This window comes from Schistocerca gregaria, chromosome 1, assembly GCF_023897955.1.
Source record: "Schistocerca gregaria isolate iqSchGreg1 chromosome 1, iqSchGreg1.2, whole genome shotgun sequence".
NCBI lineage: Eukaryota > Metazoa > Arthropoda > Insecta > Orthoptera > Acrididae > Schistocerca > Schistocerca gregaria.
In genome coordinates this window covers 159,745,127-159,768,540 of record NC_064920.1, presented here as the reverse complement: position 1 = coordinate 159,768,540, position 23,414 = coordinate 159,745,127, and the positions used below count along the sequence as shown (strand labels likewise).

Here is a 23,414-nt window from a genome sequence, read left to right as displayed (position 1 = left end):
GCAGCCACTGATAGAGATGACCACAGATGCAGTATATGGTTCCCTTAGGACATTTTCAATGCAGCTTCCACCTGTTGTTACAGATGATCAAGCAGACTAGAGAAGGCATCCTTGATGGATGTCAGATCTGGTGACCATGCCCACCAAAAGAGGAAATGAACATCTTGCAGTATCTACACAGGACTTGGTCTTCTGGAAGAACACATTTGCCTAATGTAGAAATGACAACAGAATGGTGTAGTTATATTCTGCTGAATGCTGTTAAATACAGTGCATTTTTCTAAAATTTTTGTAAGGGATACTCTCAGATGTAGTTGACAAAAAATCACAATCTTATAATTTTCTGCAATTATGTGAAGTCAAGCTGTGCGTCACATGGAACTAAATAGAGGCATAACAGTATCGTTATTGAACTAACAGACCATAATTGAGAGGTCTGGTGTTAATCCTGATAAGAAGTCCATGCCAGAGAAATTATTTGGATGTAATTAAGGGTTCTGAAGTTCATTTAAATGAAAGATTGCATTGGGTTAGTCGAGCAGATAATAATATGGCCGCCTAATGTTTTGATCCTGCTGCTTAGTGTCAAGTTGCAGAGCAAGAGAAACTGATTATGCTGCTTTAAATCGAAGATTAATCAGAATCTTCTCCAACGGTTGTGAACAGCTTGTTGACACCAGCTGATAGATGAATTTTCAAGCCAGAAGTTATATTTGCTGGTCTAGATAGAAGTGTACTAATATTTTTTCGTAAACAGTCTACAAATGTTTAAAAGGTACAAAAACTAGGGGCTGATTTCTTCAACATACTATGGTCAGTTGCTTTACCCATTTTCTCCAACTGCACTAGTCTTCATTTCTAATGATCTATTTGCTTCATTAATTCTTTTGTGCTAACATTCATATGCTGCATGTCAGTGAAACTGGTCATCCCAATTCCATTTGAATGTTGTTCATACAGAGCTAAACCCAAAACAAGTCCTAATCAATTTTTACATCAAAATCTTCTCTCACACAAATAACATGTAAAATATGTTATGCCATTATAAAACTCAGGAGCTCTTTCTTCATTGTTGAGCAATTGTTTTCTACTCTGATCAGCTGTTGTGAGGCATAGAAAACTGACAGTTCTGCCATGTCTTTTTCTTGATTTAACACACAACAGAGTGCATGATTGCTCACTTCACACAACAGCACAAAATTCCTTCTGTTAATTTGGGAAATCTGATACCAATTCAGTCGTAAACAGTTCTTTGAACTCACTGAATGCATCTTCACACTTCAGTTATAAGACTGGTTGCAGGTGATATGGTATACATTATGGTTTACGATATAGAGGCAGTTCATTTCCAGTTCGGAATCCAGGCTGTGCCCCTGGGATCACTGTCAAAGGCCAACAAGGATTAAGCTGATCCTCATATTCTAACAATAACTGCTCCTGACAACTTGCTTGAGGATTGGGGCCAAATTTGCTGTATTTGAATAATCTTTCTGCAAGATCTCTAATCAGGCAACCATAAATCCCGTGGACAATTTCACATGTACAGACCCAAGATTGTGTATCTTAATGGACACTATCTGCTCATCATCTAGCTCCTTCTAAAGGCTCAACACTTCTGCAATTTTCTGTGTTCCTATAGCTGCTCCACCACATACAATATGTTTACTGATGAATTAGTTTGTACACTCACACACAGTAATTTTCATGTAACTTGTGGTATATTGTCCTGCGAAGTGATCCTTAGTGGATGTGCACATGGTCTTAAGTGGCTTCCTTTATGCCAGAGATGAACAGCATGGCAGTGTGGCACAATTGGCTGTTTCTCCCAAATGGAATGATATCCCATTAAGTTCTACCATGTGCTGATCGAGGCTGAGTCTGGTGCAGTGTTCGAGCTAGAGATGTAATCCTAAAATTGTGCAGTAACTATTGTCTATACGAAACAAAACTTCCATAGTAAACTAGAAATTTTTATCACCCAAACCAAAACTCGACACCATTGAAGCTGTCTAAGCAAAATTACACCAGTACACAAATTTTGATTGTATTTATTTTTACTGGTAATGTCAGGTTTAGGCTCTGGAGCTGTAATTATTGTTTAATGGTGGGTTACTATCCCCACCTGCCCCATTAGACTTTTGTCTGCAGTCTCATTCCAGGTGCCCTATTCAGCCAATTTTCTTACATTGCAGTTCACAGTATTCCTACCACATGTATAGGGGAACTGGAGGCTTTGCAAAGAAACCAGGAACAGGTCCAAGAAGAGCAACTTCGAAACGAGATGACCACTTCTTAGAACTTTAAGTTCTCCACAACTGCCACACCACTACTATTGAAGTACGAAATAGACTCTACCACCTTCGAAGTGTCACCTGTTCGTGAAAGAACTGTTCACTGATGAGTAACTATTTGGCCTCTGATCACCTGATGGAAGAGAGAGGGTCTGAAGAAGGCCAGGGACAGGTATTATCCCTGCACATTCTCATCCAGGACGCCTTTTCAGGGGGGGTTCTATGATGGTGTGGACAGGAATCAATACTGCTCTGAGGATGGGTTTGGTCTTTGTGGAGCATTGGAGACATACTGCACATCAGTATGTGGAGGAAATCCTTCTGAACCATGTTGTGCCTTTCACTCCATTTATTGATGATGATTCCGCTCTAATGCATGACAGTGCACTCCTGCATGTTATGAGAATTGTGCAAGGGTTATTGGATGAACAGGGATTCATGCTATGGATTGAACTACTTTAAGCTCTGTTTTGAATCCTATTGAGCATCTTTTGTACCAGCTGTGGAGAAGAACCCTCCGGCACTATTCAAAGACCCTATGGAATCTACAAAATGCCCTCCTGGAAGAATGGGATATGATTCATCAACAGGACATCACCACATTAATCAGGATCATGCCTGGAAGATTGAATGCCATCATTGGTGCAAGAGCTGGCAATACACACTTTAGAAGATGCGAACAGAGGTCTTCAAGATCGTCTCAGAGGTCTGTGAAGTAAAGTGTGAAGTGTATAACATCAAAACAGACATGTATTAACTTTAGCAGCTTACTCAAAATTGCCTTGAAGTGCATCCCTGGTCTAATTTGTTAAATTTGTTCATACACTACTGGCCATTAAAATTGCTACACCAAGAAGAAATGCAGATGATAAATGGGTATTCATTGGACAAATATATTGTACTAGAACTGACATGTGATTATATTTTCATGCAATTTGGGTGCATAGATCCTGAGAAATCAGTACCCAGAACAACCACCTCTGGCCATAATACAGGCCTTGATACGTCTGGACATTGAGTCGAACAGAGCTTGGATGGCGTGTACAGGTACAGCTGCCCATGCAGCTTCAACACAATACCACAGTTCATCAAGAGTAGTGACTGGTGTATTGTGATGAGCCAGTTGCTCATCCACCATTGACCAGACGTTTTCAATTGGTGATAGATTTTGAGAATGTGCTGGCCAGGGCAGCTGTCGAACATTTTCCATGTCCAGAAAGGCCCGTACAGGACCTGCAACATGCAGTAGTGTATTATCCTGTTGAGACATAGGGTTTTGCAAAATCGAATGAAGGGTAGGGGCATGGGTCGTAACACATCTGCAATGGAAAGTCCACTGTTCAAAGTGCTGTCAATGCGAACAAGAGGTGACCAAGATGTGTAACCAATGGCACCCCATACCATCACGCCGGGTGATATGCCAGTATGGCGATGAGGAATACACCCTTCCAATGTGCATTTACCATGATGTCACCGAACACGGATGCGACCATCATGATGCTGTAAACAGAACCTGGATTCATCCGAAAAAATGACATTTTGCCATTAGTGCACCCAGGTTCATCGTTGAGTACACCATCGCAGGCGCTCCTGTCTGTGATGCAGCGTCAAGGGTAACCGCAGCCATGGTCTCCTAGCTGATAGTCCATGCTGCTGCAAACATCCACATCAGTTGACTCAGGGATTGAGACATGGCTGCATGATCTGTTTCAGCCATGCGGATAAGATGCCTGTCATCTCGACTGCTAGTGATACAAGGCCATTGTGATCCAGCACGGTGATCCGTATTACCCTCCTGAACCCACAGATTCCATTTCCTGCTAACAGTAATTGGATCTCAACCATCATGAGCAGCAATGTCCCGATACGATAAACCGCAAGTGCTATAGCCTACAATCCGACCTTTATCAAAGTTGGAAATGTGATGGTACGCATTTGTCTTCCTTACACGCGGCATTACAACAATGTTTCACCAGGCAATGCCGGTCGACTGCTGTTTGTGTATGAGAAATCGGTTGGAAACTTTCCTCATGTCAGCACGTTGTAGGTGTCGCCACATCTGCAATGTAACGTCCACTGTTCAAAGTGACGTCAATGTCAACAAGAGGTGACCAAGACGTGTAACCAATGGCACCCAATACCATCATGCCGGGTGATATGCCAGTTTGGCGATGGCGAATACACGCTTCCAATGTGCGTTCACCATCATGTCACCAAACACGGATGCGACCATCATGATGCTGTAAACAGAACCTGCATTAATGCGAAAAAATGGCATTTTGCCATTAGTGCACCCAGGTTCATCGTTGAGTACACCACCGCAGGCTCTCCTGTCTGTGACGCAGCGTCAAGGGTAACCACAGCCATGGTCTCCGAGCTGATAGTCCATGCTGCTGCAAAACGTCATCGAACTGTTCGTGCAGATGGTCGTTGTCTTGCAAAAGTCCCCATCTGTTGACTCAGGGATCGAGACAAGGTTGCACAATCTGTTTCAGCCATGCGGATAAGATGCCTGTCATCTCGACTGCTAGTGATACAAGGCCATCCAGCACAGCGATGCGTATTAGCCTCCTGAACTCACTGATTCCATATGCTGCTAACAGTAATTGAATCTCTACCATCACAAGCAGCAGTGTCACGATACGATAAACCGAAAGCGTGGTAGGCTACAATCTGACCTTTATCAAAGTCGGAAACGTGATGGTACGCATTTCTCCTCCTTACACAAGGCATCACTACAATATTTCACCTGGCAATGCTGGTCAACTGCTGTTTGTGTATGAGAAATCTTTTTTGTGTATGGAAACTTTCTTCATGTCAGCACATTGTAGGTGTCGCCACTGATGCCAAACTTTCATGAATGCTCTGTAAAGCTAATCATTGCATATCATAACATCTTCCTGTCGGTTAAATTTCGCACCTGTAGCACGTCATCTTCGTGGTGTAACAATTTTAATGGCCTGTAGTGCAATTGTCTTTGTTTTTTCTTTGTTGGACGCTTAGATGGGACTGTACCACAATATTCAATCACAAGATAGCGGATTAGGGTCATTAAAGTGTCAAAGATTTAAAATAAATTTTAGTTTTTGTAAGAAATTCAAGTGTTGTGTTTTTCGTGCTGGTCAGTGCTGTTTGTTCCAGGAGTTCTCAATATCTTTTTTACAGCACTTCTCACCATTGCCTCAGCAAATGATTTTTATTTTCTTGTCCAGTTCATTTTCCCTTAGGTTTTAGTAAGCTCTGAAATCCCTATACTGAGTTTATCTGTTATAAAATATATGTGCACATTTAGAAAATAAATTATCTGTGAAAATAATTAAATATTTATAATTCCCAGTGATTTAGCTTCCAAGGAACACATTTCAGTGTGAATCAACTGTAGTGGTATTGAATTTTTGAACCATTATTGATTGACAATCTGATTTTCTTTGCTTTGGCAAGTGTACCTCCCTTGGCTCATTCTAGTAACATATTAACATCTGTTGCTTGCACTAGTGCTACAATACAACAGCAGACAGCTTCACTAGTTATTTATCAGTTTTGTTGAACAAACAAATGCACCCTATTTGTTGAATATATCACAAACATCCTGCCTAAAATTTACTTTGCAGTTCTTTTTAACCACAATACTAACTTACAAATGCTCAGCATCAAGATTAGGTACACACAATACATCTTTATCTGAATTCTTCTGTTTTCATCAACATTCAGAATCATGTTGACTAGTCCCATCATTTCCTACAGGAAGTAGATTCTCTGACAATTATGTCAGATGCTGGTGGACCTCATACTTCACACATCGCGTCATTAATTTATTATGCACATTGAGGCACCTGAGTCCACATACTATATATCTGAATTAAGTGAAAGCGAAGTGATGTCTTTTTGTTCATTACGTGGCAACTTCTGGCAATGTAACTGCATCTGTTGAAATTAAAGCACTGCCGCCTCTTATTATTTTTGGTGTGTTTTTCCTTATTCACAAGTTTTCCATGAACAGGTGTTCTCTGGGTGAAGAATGCTGAACACTTCTGACTTTATACTTGCGCACCTTAAAAGCTTTGTTATTATTAGGTATGCAGTGGTTCTTATTCCTTAGCTTTTAATTCCCGTTATCATTGACTTGTATGTTTCAGACAAACCCACAAATATGAATGTCTCAAGCCCTACATCATTGACAAAAAATTTAATATCTATTAATCTATGAGTAGTTTACATGATTTTGCTCACATAATAATTAATTCTTCTAGATGATTCTAAAATAGTGGTAATAAGGTATCAATAATGACACTTTTGTGTTTAACTCACCACCCTCAAAAGCTTGCTCTAATTTTCTTCAGACATCTTTAGTTAAAGATAAATCCAGTACTTCCATAAATACAATGTCCAGTGACTTTCTCAGTGTGAAACTGATTTTGGTTGGAATGACTCCGTTTCTACATCTACACCTACATTTAAGCTCTGCAAACCATCATGAAGTCCATGGCATCCCATTGTACTACCTGTTAGGATTTCATCCTGTTCCATTCTTGTATGGAGTGTGGGAGGAATGATTGTTTGAATGCCTCTGTGAATGCTGCACTTATTCTAATTTAATCCTAATAATCCCTGTGTGAGGTTTACATTGGGGAATGTACTATATTCCCAGAGTCATCATTTAAAACCATGTCTTGAAACTTTGTTAGTAGACTTTCGCAGTATAGTTTACGTCGGTCTTCAAGAGTCTGCCAATTCAGTTTCTTCAGTATCTCTGTGAGTATCACTGTGAAACTCTCCGATGGATCAAACAAACCTGTGACCATTTGTGCTACCCTTCTCTGTATATGTTAATTATCCTCTGTTAGTCCTATTTCGTATGGTTCCCCCACACTTGATCAATATTCTAGAAACAGTCACATGAGTAATTCGTAATCATTCTCCTGTGTAGACTGATTGCACTTCCCCAGCATTCTACCAATAAACCAAAGTCATGACCTGCTTTACCCACAACTGAGCCTATGTGATCATTCCATTTCATATCCCTTTAAAGTATGAATGAGTTGGCCAATTCTCATTGATATTATAGTTACATGATAGTATATATTTTGTTTTGTGAAGTCCACAATTTTATATTTTTGAACGTATAAAGCAAGTTGCAAATCTTTGCACCACTCTGAAATCTTATCAAGATTTGAATATTTATGCAGCTTCTTTCGGACAATACCTCATTAGATATAAATGCATCATCTGTAAAAAGTCTGAGGTTTCTATTATTATCATCTGCAAGGTCATTAATATAAAATGTGAAGAACAAAGGTCCTAACACACTTTCCTGGGACAGGAAATGACTCTCCAACCAACTCAATGACTCTCCAACCAAGATAATGTGCTACATCCTCCCAATCTTGTTAAATGCAGAAAAAACAGTTGTACTGGAATCGTAACTGTCAACTAAACTCTTCTACCAAGAAGTAAATTCATGTACTTATTGGCAACTGAAAACAAAAGCTGTCTTAACTGGTAAACACAGTGACAGAAAATTTAAATTTGTTGTCTCAAAGTATCACATAACATAGCCTCACAGACAACAAATGTTTTTCTGTAGGCTTGTATATGTAATCTCATGAGTGGCCACAAGAGCATGAAATTAATTTCATTTTGATTTCTGAGAATTAATAGCACCTCTACACTAGATTATGCATTTTCACTTTGGACTTGTATGTATTATCTAGTAAATGTGCGAAACAAGACTGTCCACACAATAAATTACCAAAAATGTAAGTAATATGGCTTAATACTGAGGTCAATACAAAATCAGTGAAATCCCAGTAAAGAGGATGCCATAGATCACTGCCTGAAAAAGAGTCAAGCTATTGATAGTTGCTGGGAAATACTGCTACTTAAAATATTTTAAAAGCCCACATGACGCCTACATGATCTTACACGTTTCCTTAACCTTATGAGTGTAGTTTGATAGAGCCAGGTAGGTAAATGATGGAAGAAGCTCTGTTTCAGGAGTAAAGGTGATGCCACATGGTTAGATTACATAGTCAAAATTTCCAATAACTCATTGCTTTTCCCAAGATGCCATGTATGTTGGTCCTCCTTTTGTTTGCTACTCTTATGGGTTTTGATTTTTAGGAAATGCTTTCCATTAAATGGTGAATAGTTGTTTCTGGGTTTTTGGACAAATTTATTACATGTATTACTGGCACTTTTATTCATTTTAATGGTGTTTGATGCGACTTAGGTGACTTAGGGCATGGCTTTGAGCAGACCAGTCTGACAGTGCCACTTGATTTTCTTCAATTCATGATGCAATAGATTCCTCTTTGTTGACAAGTTGTTTTTCAAGCAGATACATTAAAAATCTGATTTCAGATGTTGTTATGGTGAGATGAGAGTGTTATTACCTAAAACTTTTTCATGAATATCATTAGCAACAACAAACTTGGACAAATACTGATCCACCACCTTCACACAACCCCATCTGAGTGTCACACCATGTACCATTATTTATTATTCCACCAAACCTTTCACTGTTCCCAGTTCACACCACTCCAATGACATTTTACTATCACTCATCCGGTGGCTTCTGGGCAGTAGCTTAGCAAGAAATGTTTAGCCCTCTTATCTTGTAATTAATTGTTCAATTAATCATGTAATCTCCATAGATTACTAGATTAATTATTAGGGTTAGTGTTTCCGTGTTGTTTCCATTTCACAGTAACATCACAGAACTTGTATAAGAGAATACCTAAATTTGAAGTCCCCTGTCAATTTTGCTCATTTCTTTCCATTGAGTGCTTCTTAAAAAGAAAGGAACACAATGATAGGTCATAGACTTGTGTCGTACAGACCACAAAAGTTGAATTTTTGGAGATTTTTTTACCACAAGGTGATGTTCTCAATTCTATTACCACTAATACTGGTAGAAATAGAGATTTTATCCATATATAATTAAGACTCAATTTATTTTAACACAAGGTAATTATTTAGAAGTTTCCAAGGTAATAAAATGAAAGCTCCTTAGTGGATTGATCCCAAAATCAGTTAAAAGCTGAAAAATTCCAAACAGATCAAAATCAAACATATGACTCTGTTGAAAAATTTTGCATGCCCCCATGTCCATTAGCTGTTTAATGACACAACTAACTGCAAATACATTGAATTAGTAGAAGAAGGCATATAGCAACAATGACATTCTCTTACAAAAGCAAGAAATGAAACTGGGGATGAGATAGCTTGGAAAAGGATTTGTGGATTTCATTTTTCACAACATATTCAACTAATCTGATATGCTGAGGATAAAGCATTGACCAAAGGTATCATCTGAATGTTTGCCTATATTTTTAATTTCAATCATAAGTCACTTGAGATTATTGTTTGCAGCCATTCAGTTGTTCCTTGGCCAAATCTGCTATTACACAATTGCTCTATAATAAGTAATCATTTAAGAAAGGACTAAAGTTTGACAATATGCAGTATATTTATTAAACTTCAGTTACTAAATACCTGTTAGTTAAACAATACGTACAGTAAAAATATAATCAGATAGAAATAAAAGCATTCATTATCATTATTCCGTCTGTGTGTTTTTTTTTAAATAAATTCATGTTTGTTAACTAATATTTATTTCTATTTAGCTGCCACACATTGGTAATCGTGCTAGTGATGTACCAAAGTACCTTGATAAATCATTGAAACGATTGCAGCTGAGCTATATTGATCTTTATTTAGTGCATATGCCTTTTGGCTTTATTCCTGATGCTACTGGTGATGTCCCTGCTATAAATGCAGATGGAAGTTTTGTACTGGACCTTAAAACAGATCATAATGCAGTATGGAAGGTATGCTATTTTTGGACATACATATGTTTAAAAATTATTTGTTATTAATTTTATTATATTGAATGATACTGTAATCTTAGTTTTGTTACATATTTTATGTTCATCCTTGTGACTTTTATGCCAACAGATATACAGTAAATTCCTTTCCTTTTTTGCAGAAAACTGCAATTACATATTTTGTATGAACATATATTGCTTCGTGTTCAGGTTTTTAAAACTATGATACCACGTGCCCCATCTCAATCATCAAAACTGCCCTATTGTCATTTTATTATTGTTTGTCAAAGTTCAAATGTGTTGAGCACATGCCTTACACGAAAAAAAAATTCAGTTTTTAGAAATGGCACCAAAAAATCACAGATCTCCCAGAACTTAAAAACTTATGGTTTACAACTCAATAGAAGTCATGTGATCACGTGATCTATGTTTCCAGATCCCTGTAATACATTAGGTTAAAAGGGTCACCAGTTTTAGTAAATATAAGCATTTTTGTCCATCTCTGAATAATTACACTTGCCATAAAGTATTCACCATACACCTACAATGAATGTATTGCCTCCTTCATAGTACTCACATCCCTCACTAATTTGTTTAAAAGTGATTATTTTTCTTTGTATTCAATAATGCACGGAAGCTGATGGCAAAATTAAATATTCACTTTTCTATATTGGTTTGATTTATTCTTTTATAAATGTCAAAAGTTGACTTTGTCTCCTGTGCAGTACGATCAGATATTCTATAAAATGTATGTTACGAGACGAATGAAACACAAATACCTGATCACTAAGACAACGTATGAAGTAGTTTTGCTATGTCATTCAGTCACTGACAAGTGAGGCTGGAGAAAATGGATTTAGCATTTGAGACCATATAACTTTGCTACTGTGGGAGGTTGAGAGTATTCCAAGTATAGGTTACTGCTGTAGCCCTTTAGCAAGAACAAGTGTCTGTCATGGAAAAATGTCACCCATATCTGTTTCCTGTTAATAAAGGCATGTTAATTAAAACAGCTTTTCATAGCTGCTAGCACAACAAAATAGGGCTTTTAAGTAATACTGGAGAGTTGAAAACACTTGTCGGTATGCAGCCAGCCGCCACAGGGCAGGTCAGTAGTATCTACTGTAGAGATGGTGTCCTCTTCGCAAAATGAATAACTTGTCGCATACTCCTGTTACTCTATCAAGCTAGGGGTCACCTGACAGAAAAAACTTTTTAAAATTAAAGAAGCAATAAGAATAACTTTTGCCACAGACACAGGATATACCAAGTTCCATGGCAGACAATGTAGTGTAATGGCTCTTGTGATAGGTTCACTTATTTTGAAGGCAGCTCACTGCATGCCTTATCAAGGAGATGTCAGGTAGTTTGCTTTGTGCTCAGTCTTTGCTGATTATTGAACGCTACATATTGAATGAAGTGTTAAGTAACTAGGTATGGCGAGTATGCTCATTAGATTGCCCTATAAACTCTTACCAAACTGCTGCTTAAAAAGGAAGGGTTGTTGTAATTGTTCTGCTATTTATTTTGCTTTTCAACAAATGTTACAGATTTATTGTTATTGTTCACTATAATTTTACCCATCTACTAATGCCATGTAGGCTCCTCTGTGTCGAGTTACTTTGTGAACTGTGGAGAGCTCTTCCTAGAGAAAGATCCATTGAAAGTTGTGGTTTGCATGCTTATGACAACAGCTGTTAGCAGAATCTGGTGGCAAATACCACTCATAAATAGCCAAATACTGACTCTATGTTCCTGCCCTTGAGAACCATTTTGTGATACTTAGCCACTGTGTCATCCTCTGGTAATGATTTCATTTGGATGCAGCATGCGAGTGGAGGAGGGAGGGGGGGAGCAGGACCAGCACACTGCTTTCAAACATAAATAGTCAAATGCCTGATCTAATTATTCTTGGCTTTCAAATTATTTAATAGTTTATTATTTAATCAGTGAAGCTTATGAACACATTAACAAAGTTCTCATTGTTCCTCTGCAGTTGAATGTTTTCTGGGATATCTTCATTGCTACCAGCCCTGCATGATGTGTCCTTACATGTTAGCAGATTCCCCAACTGGTTTCATGATATGGTTATCTTCCCCCTGTCAGACTTAAGCTACGAGGTGCATTCAAGTTCTAAGGCCTCCGATTTTTTTTCTCCAGACTGGAAAGAGATAGAAACATGCGCATTGTTTTAAAATGAGGCCGTGTTCATTGTCAATATGTCCCAAAGATGGCAACACCGTACGGCAGATGGAATTTTACTGCCAGCGGCGAGAATAAGAACTGTTTTAAATACTTAAAATGGTGACGTTTTCCTTACTTGAACAGCGTGCAGTCATTCGTTTTTTGAATTTGCTTGGTGAGAAACCAATTGAAATTCATCGACAGTTGAAGGAGATATGTGGTGATGGAGTTATGGATGTGGCAAAAGTGCGATCGTGGGTGCGACAGTTTAATGAAGGCAGAACATCGTGTGACAACAAACCAAAACAACCTCGAACTAGCACAAGCCGGTCTGACGGCATAAGAATATTTGCACATTTCATGTAAATATTCCTACATTTACTCATGCTGACAAACATCCTCTCTGTCAACCTTTGAAGATCAACACGTTACCACAAAAACATCTCTATATTGCAAAGACTCTTCAGAAAGTGAACAATATTTGATTGAAGTTCCTGTACAGCAGGTTTGTTGGATTCATTGTCTATGTTTGGCAGGTGTAGAGGTCATTCTTGTACAGTACATTCTCCAGACTTAGCAGTGACAAGGAATACAGCAAATTCCAGGCCTTGTGATCATTGAGTGAAAGGGAATATTCGGATATTGCATGCAGCAAATGTTGGGTATGGTGACACTCATTCAAGAATGCATGCAGTGAATGTTGGATATGGTGACACTCATTCAAGAATTGTAGCACTGTTTAGTCGACATATTATGAATGTCAGGTCTGTGAGTTTTGCTTAGCGTTTAGTAGTTGTGAAACTTATATTCTTGCATTAACAGAGGTGATCTGCTGCCATTGCAGGTGCACAGAAAAAAAAAAGTTTGACACTGTCTTTGAAGCAGATGTTTGTGATTATTTAAGTTCATGTCAGTACCCAGAAATATTGCACACAGTTGTGAATGAAAATGGCATTAGATGTTTGTATTAATAATTGACTGTTCACTGTGAGCATACCAGGTATGAAAATTTATCTGCAAGAACAACTGTTGCTTAGATATTTTCGTGAAAGTTATGTAGGGCTTTCATTGGCAAAACTTAACACTGAAAATGAAAAATGGAATTAAGTTTATATCTTGAGAAGTAAATTGTTGCCCACAATGTGTCCTTACATCATTCTCCAAAAAACCACATAAAATTGAATAAATTACTTCATTCTAAAAATAGATGGATCTGGAAACAGATGGTATAATCAAGTGGCTGTATTAATTGATAATTGATCTCTTTAAAATAACAATAAATATTGATGATGGTGGTATTTTGGTATCTTTAGTGATCCATGCAGAATTGCCACATGGACAGGTTTTTATGTAACATTGTACTGAACCATCACACAGTGTACTTGCATTCCACCAGATAGACACCAACATTGGTCCCATGACACCATATCCATCCATCCATACACCAACATTGGTGCATGATGAATGCCACCAGAGGGAATGTGATCATCATATAGACTGCACCTGACACAATGACGAAGAAACATCTGGTTGTTAAACATTTTGCAGATGATGAGATATACAAGCTATTGTCATAGACTGGCTGCCACATGGCATGAAGGAAGGCTATTCAAATAGGTATTGAAATACAATAAAGGTTTTACTGTTCAAGAAGATGGTGAAATAGGTGAAAGTTTGTGGCAAATGTCGTAAATTCTTTTTATGTAGTTCACTTATAAATGTAATTGTATAATGCAACAATGTTTGCTTCCCAGTGACTTTCAGCATATGATTATTATTATTTTTATTTCATTGTTCGTTCATCCTGAAGAAGTCTTCTAATTTTTCATGGCATAACTTTATTTTATTCTCAAGTGAACTACTTTTTTGTAAATAAATTATTTAACTTCAAAATTAATTTTTTGGTGTTTCCTTTGTCTGTGCCTGTCCACTATATAACAAATATCTCTTTCTGTTTCTTCTTCCTCCTGCAGGCCATGGAAGAACAAGTTGATGCTGGTAAAACCAAAGCTATAGGAATATCAAATTTCAACATCTCTCAGATGGAACGTTTGATTGTAAATTCTCGTATCCATCCAGCTAATCTTCAGGTGGAAATGCACGCATACTTGCAACAAAAAGAGTTAAGAATATTTTGTGAAACAAATGGAATTGTGGTCACAGCATATTCACCACTGGGATCACCAGGAGCTAAGCAACATTGGCAGAAGAAATATAATTACAGGTATGGGCTATCACTATCAACTGTAATATTATTATAAGGATGATGCATTGAGTAATGCAACAATTTCTTTTAGCAAAAAGTTTTGTTGTAATGAAAGTAAACTTTCTGAGCCTCGGCAAACAAACTTCCTAATTTATATTAAATGGTTTAGTTGTTTATTTCAGCATTAATTGTTACGTGTCAATTATATTTGCAAAAGAAGTTTGTTTCAGAAAAGTTACTTTTGAAACAAGTTGGTTTTATCATTGGGGGCAACTAAATGAAATTGATCCATCTCCCATACTCTTGGTGGCTATGTTTAAAGACTGAAGAGCTGAATCTGTTTGACATACTGTTGCAGAGGGAAATGTTAAAATTCAGACAATATGTAGATTTATTAAATAGTTTGGCTGTCCTTTTTATTCCAGGGCAAAACAAGCCCATACTCAAGTCATGGCACCCAAGAGATAACTAGGCTATTCCCCTTCTTCTTTTCTCCAGAGTTCATCTTATCTGTGACAAGAAGTTGTGCTGGGCTGTGGTCCAGCAACAGTTTGGCAATTGTGTGCTTGGATGCCTTTTATGTTGTCAAGAACATTACATATCATAACAAAGAAAAGCTCTGTGTACCATCTTCCCATGACTCATATAAACTTTGTTCTGAACATAGACATACTGAGAGTGTTGGTGATTTTTGTTTCTGATGAAGATATTGGTTAGAATTTGACATCAAGTGGTAATTTAGAAAGTGATCATATGGTGTACATAATTTTTACTTAAATATCTTAATCACAAAGTTTTTTGAACAGGGTAAATGGTTTTGTTTATACAATAGCCATCTTCAGAATCTATCGTTCTGCTGCACTCACTTTATTTCTATGCAGTTATGACTTGCTGCAGTGCAGCAGAATGAGAGGTTCTGAAGATGTTTCTTGTATAGCTGATACCAGCAATACTGTTCAAAAATATTTGTGATCAAGACAGTTAAATAGAAAATTATAAAGAGATTGGCAACCAACTGAGAAGCTCCTTCGATAAATGTGGTGTACTGATTAACATCTACAATGAGATCAGATGGTATTAGATCAGTGGTTATTAGTCAGTCTTGTAGACTCATTTTGGGAGTCTATCGTGCAAGTTGGTGCACTGCACATTAAGCTGTACGAATAGATTGTTAGTAGGATATTACAATGGAGCATCCACCATGTATGCTGCAGTGCAGATCTTCCTCCTTCACTCACTCTCTCTCTCTCTCTCTCTCTCTCTCTTGCTGTTGAACTTAAGCTCTTAACATGGCAGTATAGTGGTAGCCCAACCACTATCACAACTAGGTGTTATAAATACAAAGATCTGGAAGGAGATCACTCTAAAAATGTTTCAGAGTTTATTGGGCAGATCTTTAGGCTAAAATCAAGGGGAAACTATATTCTGATTGAAATTAGTTTGTGATTGCCAGGTGGCAGTCCTGAGGATCAGAGCCACTGGCTTGTATGCAGTGGGCCACATACTCGTGCAATTGATAGTTGCATGTGCACCAAAAATCAAACAAGTTATCTACTTTATTGACTGCCACCAACGTTTTGTAGATTGTAGAAAGGACTTTGGGAGGGGGACGCCGCTGCTGTGGCAATGGTGATGTATTAAGATGCCGTAATCATCTGTTATAAACAGATAAAAGCAATAAAATGACCATTCAGTCATACATGCGTGACAGAGTAACAGATTATCTAAATAAATGGAAAAAATTGTAAGGGGTGAAAACAACTGAATTTTTGGTAACACAATGTACCACTAATGGAATCAATTTCACTATCACGTATATAATCACTAGCATTGTTGTCAGAATTTACTGAAACAATAAGTTGTTCTACATTCTTTTCCACTACATATTCATTCTCTCGTACTTAAATCATTAATTCCTTTGTGTCTCTTACAACACTGTGCCCATCTATGATGAAGTTTGGTTTATAGAATCCTTTGTCGGTCTTTCTATTTCTACCAATGTACATTTTTTGTTGGTCCTTGCCACATAACCCTTAGCTTGAGCCGAGCCCACATAAGTTCAATACAATTGAAATGACAGTGATGTGATGGGGATTGAGGACTCTGTGGCCATACTTTCTGCCCCTTCATCTACAACAGAGACTGAGAGGTTTATTCTGAGCCACAAGATGCAGTAATTTATCGTTTTTACAGTTGTCTGGTATGGGAATGTTTTATTGTAGCAAGTCAATAATGTCTGTTTCTGAAAGCTACTGTAGGTGCCTCACGGAGGATAAACGAAGTACATGAGGTGTTTCCCATAATTATTACTGTAGGTTTACTCAAGTGAACAGCCATGGTCCCCAGGACCTCCAGTCGAAAGGATGGACTTGCAAAAGCTTATAGGAATGACGCTTAGAGTGTGCACCGCAGGATTTGCATTGTTATTAGTGTCAGTCCCATGACTTACCGTTAGGTGCCACTACTGGTACACAGATGGAGGGTCAAAACACAAGCATCAGTGTGCCTTACAGTTGCAGAAAGTCAACACAAGTCTGGACAAGGTGAGCAGGGCTTTACTCATAAAGCTGCCTCATCAAAATAACAGCAATAAGCAGAAAAAAAATGCTGCTGCTCTTTATGAGTATTGACAAATTAAACCCCTAGGGTTTAAAAAACAAGTCCAAATTAACTGGTGATTTGGAAATTGCTTTGGGAAGAGGCCAGCAACCAATAGTGCCACAAATTTTTGAAGAAGTTACTGTTGCCATGGCTGAAAATTCTGGGTACAATATGCAATCTTCCAGCAGTGCATGAGATGTGCCGTTACAGCTGAACCTGAAATGGTTCACCTGAAATGTTTCGGGCAGCAGTTGAGCAAATGTTAGTGTGGTTCCAGGCTGTCATGGATGCAGATGGTCATCACAATGAGTGATGTTTGTGAGGTTTATTTGTTATTTCTCTACTGCATGTCCTTACAAATGTCCCTATAAAGTTTCATTATTCTATGGTCACTTGTTTCCATGGGAGCCCTCTCAAGTAGCAGAAGTTTAATTATAACCACCCTGTACATCGATCACCATCTAAAACCAAGGAATAATGATTTATATAAATTCTCTGCTTTTATACATTCATGGATGTAGAAATAAAATAAAAGTTTTCTACACTGATAAAAATATTATATTAATATTTGAGCTATTAATTTTATGACCTCATTAAGAGGAGAACACAGTTTTCTTAGAGAAAAAGAACAGTAAGCTTATTACATTTACTCTACATTGTAGTGAGATACGACTCTCCTTCCATGCTTAAAAACAATTTCAGCATGATGGCTGCATTTTGTGTACAGCAACATATGAACTAAAGTTTTTCAGGGCAACTAAAAGAGAGGCTACAATGTGAGACTATAAGCTGTGAAAGAGTCGAAGCTTTTAACCAAATACGAGCAGTTTAAGTATTATTGTGTGAGAAAGATTTTGTATTGTGTAATTGACATTCTTCTTTGCAATATTTTTGTGCAGAAACTAAAACGTTTACCAAAGACTAACATCAGCAACAGACATACTTTTGCATTCTCTCTCTCTCTCTCTCTCTCTCTCTCTCTCTCTCTCTCTCTCTCTCTCTCTCTCGCTCACTCTTTATCTATCTCTCTTTCTCTCTCTTTTTTAGTCATGAATCTTTTGACTTGTTTGATGAGACTTATGATGAACTCATCCCCTGTGCCAACTGTTTCATTGCTGAGTAGTACTTGCAACCTACATCCTCAATTATTTGCTGGCTGTATCCCAATCTCTGTCCTCTACAGTTTTTACCCCTCTACAGCTCTCTCTAGTGCTATGGAAGTTATTCCCTGATCTCATAACAGATGTTCTATCACCCTGTTCCTTCTTCTTGTTAGTGTTTCCCATTTCTTTCTTTCTTTGCCAGTTCCTTGGAGGACATACTCATTCATTACCTTATCGGTCCACTTAATTTTCAACATTCTTCTGTAGTGCCACATCTCAAATGCTTTTATTCTATTCTGTTCTGTTTTTTCCCATAGTCTTTGTCTCACTGGCATACAATGCTGTGCTCCAAAGATACATTCTTAGAAATTTCTTCCTCGAATTAAGACTTATGTTCGATACTAGTAGACTTCTCTTGGCAATGAATACCTCTTTGTGCCAGTGTTGGTCTGCTTTTCATGTCCTCTTTGCTCTGTCCATCATGGGTTACTTTGTTGTCTAACCTCATGTACTTTGTGATCACCAATTATGTTGTTAAGTTTCTGGCTGTTCTTATTTCTGCTACTGCTCATTACTTTCATCTTTATTCTATTTACTCTCAACCCATATTCTGTACTCATTACACTGTTCATTCCATTCAACAGATCCTGTAATCCTTCTTCACTTTCACTGATGATAGCAGTGTCACCAGCAAATCTTAACATTGAGAATTTCAGTCTGACTCTTTTATTTATGTCATTGCTTCTTCAACATATAGACTGAACAGCAGGAGCGAAAGACTACATCCCTGTTTTCCACCATTTTTAAATCAAACACTTTGATTTTGTCTTCCACCCTTACTGTTCCAGACCAACAAATCCTATGAATGTGTCTTGATTTTTCTTCAGTCTTACTTCCATTATCAACCACAACATCGGAACTGCTTCTTTGATGTCTTTACCTTTCCTAAACCCAAACTGATTGTGATCTAGCAGATCCTCAGTTTCCTTTTCCATTCTTCTGTATATTATTTTTGTCACCAACTTGGATGCATGAGCTGTTAAGCTGAATCTTTGATAGTTACTGCACTTGGTAGCTCCTGTAGTCATGGGAATTGTGTAGATGATGTTTTTACAAAAGTCTGATGGTATATCACGAGTCTCATGCATTCTACACATCAAGGTAAATAATCGTTTTGTTGCCACTTCCCCAATGATTTTAGAAATTCCGATGTCACGTCATCTATCCCTTCTGTCTTATTTGATTTTAAGCATTACAAAGCTCATTGAAATTCTGACTATAATATTGGATTCCTTCTCTCTTCTTTATCACCTCCTGTTTCTCCTACTGTAACGTCACCTCTCCTCATAGAGACCCTCAATGTACTTTTTCTACCTATTCACCTCTCCTCTGCACTTAACAGTGTGATTCCCATTGCTCTCTTAATGTTATTGTCCTTGCTTTTAATTTCACTGAAAGCTGTTTTGGGTTTTCTATATACTGATTCGATCCTTATGACAAACATTTCTTTGTCGATTCTTCACATTTTTTATGTAGCCATTTCACCTTAGTTTCCCTGCACTTCCTGTTTATGTCAATCTTAAGTCACTTCTATTTCTATATTCCTGAAGTACAAAAATGTACTTGGTGATTCAGGAATGTTTTTGCCTTATTGGCATAAAAATATTTCTCTAGTGCCACAAATCAAAAATCACCACACATTTGGTGGTCCTTTCCCTTCCTCCCCACCCTTGCAGCCAGCTCTGCCTGGCCCCCTCCCAGCCTCTTCAGCCTGTATCACCTCACAAAGTTTGTGCTTACAGATCAGGCAACACAGTGAGCATGTGGAACCAGATAAACAGCTGCAGTTGGCTGATGCCTGGCTCCTGCCACTCAGATCACTGAAATGTCAATCACAAAGTATTTTTAATTAGAGTATGCAGCCATTATTTTTTCCCCAAAGGCATGCAGCTTACTGTATGGGATACTGATGACCGCATCCTCTCGGCTAGAATATTTTCGTGATAAATTAGTTCCCTATTCAGATCTCACGGTGTACACAAAGGGAGATTGACTGGCCGAAGTGGCTGATGTTAGATATGTTGGTAATTAGGGAAATACAGTGGCAACAAGAACAGCACATCTGGTCAGATGTGTACAGAGTTATCAACACAAAATCCAATATGTGTAATGCAATAATAAGTCTAATAATGAATATGAAAATAGGTATACAGGTAAGCTCCTATGAACAATATAGTGCACATATTATCACAGCCAAGTTAGATATGAAGCCAACACCCACACAGCTTTCTCCACAGATGATGGAGAGATTGAATGACTGTATTATAAGATAAAAAATTGTGGTGGATGACTGGATTCAGAATAGGAAAAGGAAGAGAATGAAAAAATAGCAGGAGATCGTGGACTGGGGGTAGGAAAGGAAGAGAAAGCCACCTCTTACACAGAGTAAATTTCATCATCACTGACACTTTCATGCTGCTGTTCTCTGTATACAAACAATATCCCATGTTAGTCCTAACTGGTACAGATACCACACACTTGAGCAATATTCTAGAACTTGTCACTCAAGTGATTCATAAGCAATCTCTTTGTAGACTGATTGCAGTTCCCCAATGTTCTACCTATAAACCAAAGTCTACCACCTGCTTCTACCCATGACTGAACCTATGTGATCATTCCATTTCATATGCCGGTACCTACAAAGGTATTTTTATGAGTTGGCTTGGTATTATAGTCATAGGATACTACATCTTTTTGTTTTGTGAAGTGCATAATTTTACACTTCCAAACATTTAAAGTGAGTTGCCAAACTCTACAGCACTTCGAAGTCTTATCAAGATCTGACTGAATATTTGTGCAGCTTTTTTCAGATTGTACTTCATTATAGATAACTGTACCATTTGCACATTTCCTGATTTTTACCATTAATATTATCGGCAAGGTCACTAATATATGACATGAACAGCAAGGGTCCCAACACACTTCCTGGGGCACACCTGAAGTTACTTCTACATCTGACGAAGATTCTTCATCGAAGATAACATGCTGCATCCGCCCTATCAAAAAGTCCTCAATTGAGTCATAAATTTCTCAAAACCCCATGTGAATGCACTTTTGAGGACAAGCATAGGTGTGCTACTAAGTCAAATCATTCTCAGAAGTCAAGAAATATAGCATCTACCTGCTTGTTTTGATCCAAAGTTTTCAGTATGTCATGTTAGAAAAGTGCGAGTTGAGTTTCACATGATCGATGTTTTCGAAATGCATGTTAGTTATGATTGAGGAGGTCATTCTGTTTAACATACCTCATTATGTTTGAGCTCAGAATATGTTCTAAGATTCTACAACAAATCAATGTCAAGGATACTGGACACTAGTTTTGTGGATCACTTCTACTACCCTACTTATAGATGGGCATGACATGTGCCTTTTTACAAGAACTGGGCATGTCTGTTTGTTCCAGGGATCGATGATAGATGCATCCTTGGCAGAGCTTTCACATGGATTTTCATGCCACAGGAAATTAGTTTGTTCATATCAGGATAATCTGGTTGCAACTCTTCTTAAACTCTCTGTAACGCAAGCACAAGGCAAGTGACATACACCATAACGGGGTACAGAATCTACAGCCCCTTGGCTGTACTAGCCTGTTTGAGACATCATCTCTCAATAGCAGCAAAACATTGCCTCTCTTCACACCATCTGCTCACAGTAACTTCGTACACTTGTCAAACAAAATGGCATTTGTCAAGTTGTTTACTCTCGAGAGAGATTCATGCAGGAACATTTCTCCAGGCCGGTCAACTTTTAGAACACCAGCAACAAGATTTTCAACATAACACTCACCCACATCGGTTGTTTCATCTATTGATACCCAGACCTTTGGTCAGTGACACTAAGTCATTTTTTCTTGAGAACCTCCTTATATCACATAGATAAGTAGTTCTTTCTCAGTGTAGATTAGACTGAAATAGGATGTGTTGTGTACTTCTCTAGGAACTGTCTAAAGTCTGGATGCTTCGGCTTTTCCAATGGGATGCTGCAAGACACCATCTGACACAAGTCCTTGAAAAATGATTGTATGGTTGAAGATGAACCTGTCTGCTCAAATAATAGAGTTTATCTGCCATCATTTTCAGTTCTACTCAAACAGCTGTTGTGTTTGGTGGAATTACAGTGTTGTTGCACAGTAAAGTGCCTTTCTGAACTAGCTTACATAGTTTAAAAAATAATATTCCCCCATCAGTGCTGAAGAACTTTCCTCCTAAATCACAAACAAACCATAGCTACTTTATGCTGTAGGAGCACTTTACTTTCAGCATGTGGAACCAGAACAGATTATTGCTTAATATGTGGAAAACAAAGTGTAGGGCTATAGAAAAAGAGATGCTGAATGAAACACATTTGGCTGTCAAGAGGGCAGTGTGTTGATACCTCCAATGACTACCATTGCAACATATTGTCAAATGATATTTCACAAAACCCAAACAAATTTTGATCGTATGTAAAGTCTGTTAGTAGCACCAAAGTTTGTGTCCAATCCCTAGCAAAAGCTGAAATGCTTAACTCTGTTTTCAAATATTAATTTACAAAGGAAAACCCAGGGGAATCGCCCCAATATACTACTGAAAAGATGAGTGAAATAAGTATTAGTGTCCAAGGTGTTGAGAAACAGCTGAAATGGTTAAAATGTAACAAAGCTCCATTGGAATCCTGATCAGATTCTATATTGAATTTTAGCTGAGTTATCCCCTCTTCTAGCTATAATCTATCATTGAACCCTGAAACAAAACACTGTGTCCAGTTCTTGCAAAAAGCACAGATCTTACCCATCCACTACAAGGGTAGTAGAAGTGATCCACAAAACTACCTCCCAATACTTTGATATCAATTTGTTGAATTTGCTGTAGAATCTTAGAATACATTATGAGTTTAACATAATTAGATATCTTGAATAGAGTGACCTCCTCAACCCCAACCAGCATGGATGCAATATTTCTTGATTTTTGAAAATCATTTGACTCAGCACCACACCTATGCTTATTGTCAAAAGTAAGATCTTATGTGGTATGAAGTGAAATTTGGGACAGGACTCAGAGCTTTTTGGTAGGGAGGGCACAACATGTTATTTTGGTTGGAGCGTCATCATCAGGTGTAGAAGTAACTTCAGATATGCCTCATGGAAATGTGTTGGGACACTTAC

General features: G+C 37.9%; 1 protein-coding gene across 2 annotated transcripts in view; it reads left to right on the top strand.

Annotated features, from left to right (window-relative positions):
• LOC126335394 (1,5-anhydro-D-fructose reductase-like) overlaps positions 1 to 23,414 on the top strand; it is a 62,025-nt gene that overhangs the window by 7,093 nt on the left and 31,518 nt on the right. For both annotated transcript variants that reach the window (XM_049998623.1, XM_049998634.1), the window contains exons 3-4: positions 9,917 to 10,120; positions 14,275 to 14,525. In XM_049998623.1, the coding sequence (XP_049854580.1) occupies positions 9,917 to 10,120; positions 14,275 to 14,525 (455 nt within the window). The remainder of the gene's footprint in view (positions 1 to 9,916; positions 10,121 to 14,274; positions 14,526 to 23,414) is intronic.